Below are 6000 nucleotides of genomic sequence, written 5' to 3'. Positions count from 1 at the left end.
TCCTATTTTGACTTCCAGTTGGTACTTCCTCTCTTAATTTTTAGTAAATTTTCATCTATTGCACTCAATATTTTAACACTGGTAATAACTCCCTGGATAGTGCAAACAGTTAAGCTCTTGATTACTGAGAGGTTGGCTGTTGGAACCTACCCAGAGACACCTGGGAGGACAGGAGTGGTAAAATGGAGACTCCCATAGCCTCAATATCAATCTGTTTTTGCCTGGTTTGGGACCTTTTGAGTTGTCCTAAGATGGAAAAGAGGGCTTGGACTTTATTTACATATCCTTGGTGATCAGTTCTGAGATACAACAACCTAGAAAGTTGGGGGCACACTAGTCCCTTCTCCCAGGGAAGCTTGGGCCCTAAACCAGAGGCCTTATCTCCTACCTAAAGGGAAACATCGTTTGGGGCTTCCTGGAGTTAGGGTTTCCCTCTCCACCTCTGGCTGACTTCCTGGATTGGAGTTTCCCTCTAGACTTCATAACCACAGGACAGATCATGAGGCAGAGGGGCTGGCATTCAGAAGTAAAGGTGACCTGGGGTTAGAGGGAGCTAAGGCGATGATGGGAGAGGAGTCCTATTTTACCCTGTCTTTCTTCACAGATTCCGAGAAATATTTCACCACTGGACAAAGGGAGCTATACTTGGAGGCCTGCAAACTGGTCGGCGTAGTGCCTGTCTCCTACTTCATTCGGAACATGGAGGAGTCCTACATGAACCTCAATCATCATGGGCTGGGCCCCAAGGGCACCAAGGCTATTGCCATAGCTCTGGTGGTGAGCATGCCAGTGGGGACAAAGGAGAATTGGGAGAATTGGGGAAGGCAGGGAGTTGACAAGGTGGTAGGTCTTCCCCATAAAAGCCTAAATAGCAAGCCTTCTGTCCACCTTGCCACCAGCTCTGCTTGACTGCCAACTGATTTCCCAAACAGGCATGCACTCCCTTTTAACACCCAGGAAAGAGGAAGCTAGATTCCCAGGACTTGGAAGTCTACACTCCTTCCTGTTCAGGAAGCAAAGACCAGCCCATGGGCCCAGAAAAGGGGCTAGACTGGGCTTGGGCCCAAGGGAAAACATAATTCAAATTGTCAGCCTGGGTCTCAATTTTAGAGCTCAGCTTTACTATGCCAGGGTTCATGATTTCCTTCAATGGGTGCTTTTTGGAACGTTATACTTCTTATACAACAGATCATTTTCTCACAGGAATAAATGTTATCTCTACTCTTGGGTTGGCATGGCCAAAGACTTGACCTTGAACTCATCATGTTGTTGTTGTTGTTATGTGCTGTCAAGTTGGCCCCGACTCATAGCGCCCCCTCCTTGGGTTTCTGAGGCAGTATCACTACAGAAGTAGATTGCCCAACCTTCCTTCCAAGGAGTGGCTGGTGGGATTGAACCGCCAGCCTTCTGGTTAGCAGTCAAGTGCCTTAGGCACTATGCTACCTGAGCTCCTGATAGCTTTATATAATTACAATTAATTATGTACAACACTGACTTCCTTCACACTCACACACAAAACCCCCAAAATCTAACAATCATATATCAGTTCCACAGTGTCCATCAGTTGGGAAGGTAAAGAGAAAGTTTGATCTATCTCATTTTGGGGTGGGAATGTAACAGCAGTTGTGTTAGCACATACCCACTGAGAAGCTATGTGAAATGTGAGACTGTACAATTTTTCTGAGGAGGAGGAGTAGGGAGGGAAGAGCAGAAAAGGAACAAAGCCATCTTGAAATTCACTGAGGGTTGTAATGCTGATTAATGAAGTGTTTGGGACACACCATTACCTCATGAGTTTCATGAAAAGATGGATAATCATGAGGTCCCCTCAGGACTTGGACCACTTGTTTCTTAGTAACAGCAGTTTCTGTTTGGGGGGAGTTTCTCCTCGGATTCTCGGTATCATTCATTTGACAATTAATCATTGTGACATCCTGGTATCACAGTGAACTGCTATTTACCTTCTGTGCTGTTTAATTTTTTTATATGTTTGTGTTTCCTTGGCCTAGATGAAATGCACCCTGATAGTAAGGGTCATACTTCATTCTCCCTGTATCTATCCCTCTCCCACCTAGCACCTTGTCCTTGTACTTGGAGGGGCAAAGGCCCCTGGAGAGCAGGGATTCTCCCTGTTCATTGTCGTTTCCTTAGCAGTTAGCACAGAGGGTGACAAGTAGACAACTCACCCATGTGACATGAATGTGGATGGATTCGGTGACTGGGCCTCCTGTTTCACATACAATAAGCTGATCCCTAGGTGACTCTGGTAATGCAACCTAGGCTTCAGGACGTTGCTAAATGACACCCAGTCTTTTAGGCCTGCAAGGACTTGGGAGTTCACCTAAGCTATCTTCCTTGCCTTTGAGCACCAGGGAACTTTGCCCAGAAAGCTGAGACCAGAGACATTCCATGAACCTGCTGGGTGAGCCATTCCACGTTGCAATAACTTACATTGTCACATTTTCCTTTTCCTTGGAAGGGAACATAGCCATTTGGAGTTTCTCACCATACTTGTTACTTCGCTCACTATGTCCAAAGATTTGCCTATGCTCTGTTCCTTTCTGTTCTGAAAAAGGGGTTTTGTTATTAGCTAATGTGCAGTTGGCCCCCAGCTATAGCAACCTCGTACACAACAGAACAAAATCCTGCCCAGTCCTGCACCTCATAATCTGTTGTGGATCAGACGATGTAATCCATAGAGTTTTCATTGACTGACCTTTGGAAGTAGATTGCCAGGCCTTTCTTCCTAGTCTGTCTTAGTCAAGACATTCTTGACTAAGAATGCTAAAACCCATTCTGCACCATAGCAATATGCAAACCTTCATGGAAAGATGGGTGATGGCTACGCATGAGGTTCATTGGCCAGGAACCCAACCCAGGTCTCCCACATTGAAGGCGAGAATTCTACCACTGAACTCCGTAGGTGGTGCAAACAGTTAACACGCCAGGCTGCTAAATGAAAGGTTAGAGATTCAAGTCTCGTCAGAGGCACCTGAGAACAAAGACCTGGCAATCTACTTAAAAACCAGCCACTGGAAAACCATGGAGGGCAGTTTTAACTGTGACACACAGGGGACAGTCATGAATCAGAATCAACTGGCTGGCAACTGGTGTGGGGAATGCGATGAGGGGAATAAAAACTCTGGTTAGAGTTAATCCCAGTTCCTCCCATTGCACTGCAAGTAATTCCCTCTGGTTTTATCCCCAGTGGAAGTGCAGACTAGTTTGGATGTAACTATTTAAGACTTAAGTCCAGCTTCTTCCAAATAGCCTTGAGGTGGCTTCCTGATTCAAAAAGAGAGCACCAGGTAACTAAAATAAAGGACTCAGAAGGAAGCAGACAGAAAAATGCTTTAGAGCCACTCCTTGTGAGAACTCTTGTACTAAATACCCTTATTAAATACATCAAGTTCTTGTTAATCTGGAGTAGGTGCCAGTTCTCTCTCCTCCAGGCTAAATAGTTCACATCTGTTCAGCTCATCTTACTTTTCAGGGTTTTAACTGCTTAAATGACCCTCTTCTAAATTCCCCGAGGGAACCTCTTTTTGGTGGAGGTGCCCATAATGAGCATACTGTGCTAGCAAGGCTCCTTGGGACTGATGGTCCTCTGTGCTGGTCCCCCGTTCCTATCTACTCTGGAATTCCTCGCCTAGATCTCCAGGCCCTCTGCCCTGACTGGGCTGTTCAAGAGAGGGGACAAATTCTGGCCGTGGCAGGGAACTGACTAGGTCACCAAGCAACCCTGTGTGTCTCTCTCTCCCTTCCCTCATGGTGGCTGAAGTCTAACACGACTATTGTCAGACTGGAGCTGGAAGACAACTGTGTGATGGAGGAGGGCCTCACGAGCCTGATGCAGATGCTGCATGAGAACTACTACATCCAGGAGCTGGTAGGGTGCCTTCTCTGTTGCTGCTACCACCACACTCGGGGCTCAGAACCCACTCAACACCAGCCCAGGGGTCCCTGCCCAACCCGGCCTGGTCCCAGGCTTCTGTGATCCCTCTGCAGGCTCCTATCCTCTAGAAGTGGCTTCTCAAAACAGTGCCATCTATCAGAGCTGGCTGCCGGGGACTGAGCTCCCTGTAGCCATGGGAAACCCTAAGAAATCTTTTCCATCTGGACCTCATGAGCCCCTAAATAGATCATCTTACTTCTATATGTTGTTATTTGATGTTGAGTCGGACCCGACTCATAGCGACCCCTCCTTGGGTTTCCGAGGCAGTATCACTACGGAAGTAGGATTGCCCAACCTTCCTTCCGAGGAGTGGCTGGTGGGTTTGAACCGCCAGCCTTCTGGTTAGCAGTCAAGTGCCTTAGGCACTATGCTACCAGAGCTCCTTACTTCTATATAGTTGCCTTAAAATGAACTTTTTCAAAGAAAATAAAGGCACGGAATAATTTCATAAAATATTATTGCCTACCTAAAGTACTGGGTACAGGGCTCGGGGGCTGCTTTTCACTTGGGGGCAGCTCTATTTTAAGGCCTGGGCCTGAGGTAGGCAGGCACAGAGGGGTTAGGAACAACTAAGGGAAACGAACTTGTCTGTTAGTTTGTTGTCCTGTGGTGGCTTACATGTTGCTATGAGGCTGGAGGCTGTGCCACCATGTTGCAAAACCTCTCCATGGTGGAGAGGTTTCAGTGGAGCTTCTGGGCTAAGACAGACTCAGAAAAAGGAAGAGGCCATCCACTTCTCAAACAATTGGCCAGTGAAAACCTTATGAATAGCAGTGAAACACTGTCTTCATGGAAAACATGAAGAGCCCTGAAACATTGTCCGAAACAGTACCAGAAGATGAGTTCACCAGGTTGGAAGGCACTCAAAATTTGACTGGGGATGAGCCGACTCCTCAGAGTAGAGACAACCCTAACAGCATAGATAGAGCAAAGCTTTTGGGACCTCCATTGGCTGATGTGACACGACTCAAAATAAGTAGAAACAGATGCAAATATCCGTTAATAATTGGAACATAAAATGTATGAAGTATGAATCTGGGAAAATTGGAAGCTGTAAAAATGAAATGGAATGCATAAAGATCAATATCTTAGGCATTAGTGAGCTCGTGGTGTAGTGCTTAAGGCACTTTGACTGCTAACTAGAAGGCTGGCAGTTTGAACCCACCAGCCACTCCTCTGAAGAAAGATTGGGCAATCTACTTTTGTAGTTACACCGCCTCGGAAACCCAAGGAGGGGTCACTATGGGTTGAATTGACTCGATGGCAGTGAGTCTGGTTTTAGTTTGAGTGAGCTGAAATGGACTGGTTTTGGGCATTTTGAATCAGACAACCATATGATCTACTATGCTGGAAATTACAAATTAAAGAGGAATGGTGTGGCACTCATTGTCACAAAGACTGTTTCAAGTTCTGTCCTGAAATACAATGCTGTCAGTGATAGGATAATAACCATACACCTACAAGGAAGACCAGTTAATACTACTATTATTCAAATCTATGCACCAACCACCAAAGCCAAAAATGAGGAAATTGAAGATTTCTACCAACTTCTGCAGTCTGAAATTGACCAAACATGCAATTAAGGTCTGTTGATGATCACTGGTGACTGGAGTGTAAAAATTGGAAATAAAGAAGAATCACCAGTAGTTGGAAAATATGGCCTTGGTGATAGAAATAATTCTGGAGATCACATGATTCAATTTTGCAAGACCAATGACTTGCAAGACTTATTCACTGCAAACACCTTTTTACAACAAGATAAGTGACAGCTGTACATGTGGACTTCACCAGATGGAATACACAGGAATCAGATTAACTACATCTATGAGAAGAGGCGATGGAGAAGTTCAATATCTTTGGTCAAAAAAAAAGACCAGGACCTGATTGTAAACATACCATCAACTTCTCATATGCACATTCAAGCCAGAGTTGAAGACAATTAAAAGAAGTCTAAGAAATGACCTTGATAATATCTCTTCTGAATTTAGAGACCACTTAAAGAATAGATTTGATGCATTTAACACCAATGACCGAAAATCAGAAGA

At 45.2% G+C, this 6000-nt stretch overlaps 1 protein-coding gene across 1 annotated transcript in view; it reads left to right on the top strand.

Moving 5' to 3' along the window:
- Positions 1–6000, top strand: part of LRRC74A (leucine rich repeat containing 74A) — a 42028-nt gene that overhangs the window by 6542 nt on the left and 29486 nt on the right. The window contains exons 3-4 of the mRNA XM_007941411.1: positions 605–777; positions 3782–3889. Coding sequence (XP_007939602.1) covers positions 605–777; positions 3782–3889 — 281 coding nt within the window. The remainder of the gene's footprint in view (positions 1–604; positions 778–3781; positions 3890–6000) is intronic.

The sequence above is a fragment of the Orycteropus afer genome, unplaced genomic scaffold (genome assembly GCF_000298275.1).
Source record: "Orycteropus afer afer isolate SDZICR_OR568_19922 unplaced genomic scaffold, OryAfe1.0 scaffold00079, whole genome shotgun sequence".
In the NCBI taxonomy this organism is placed as follows: Eukaryota; Metazoa; Chordata; class Mammalia; order Tubulidentata; family Orycteropodidae; genus Orycteropus; species Orycteropus afer.
This window is presented reverse-complemented; position numbering and strand designations above follow the sequence as displayed.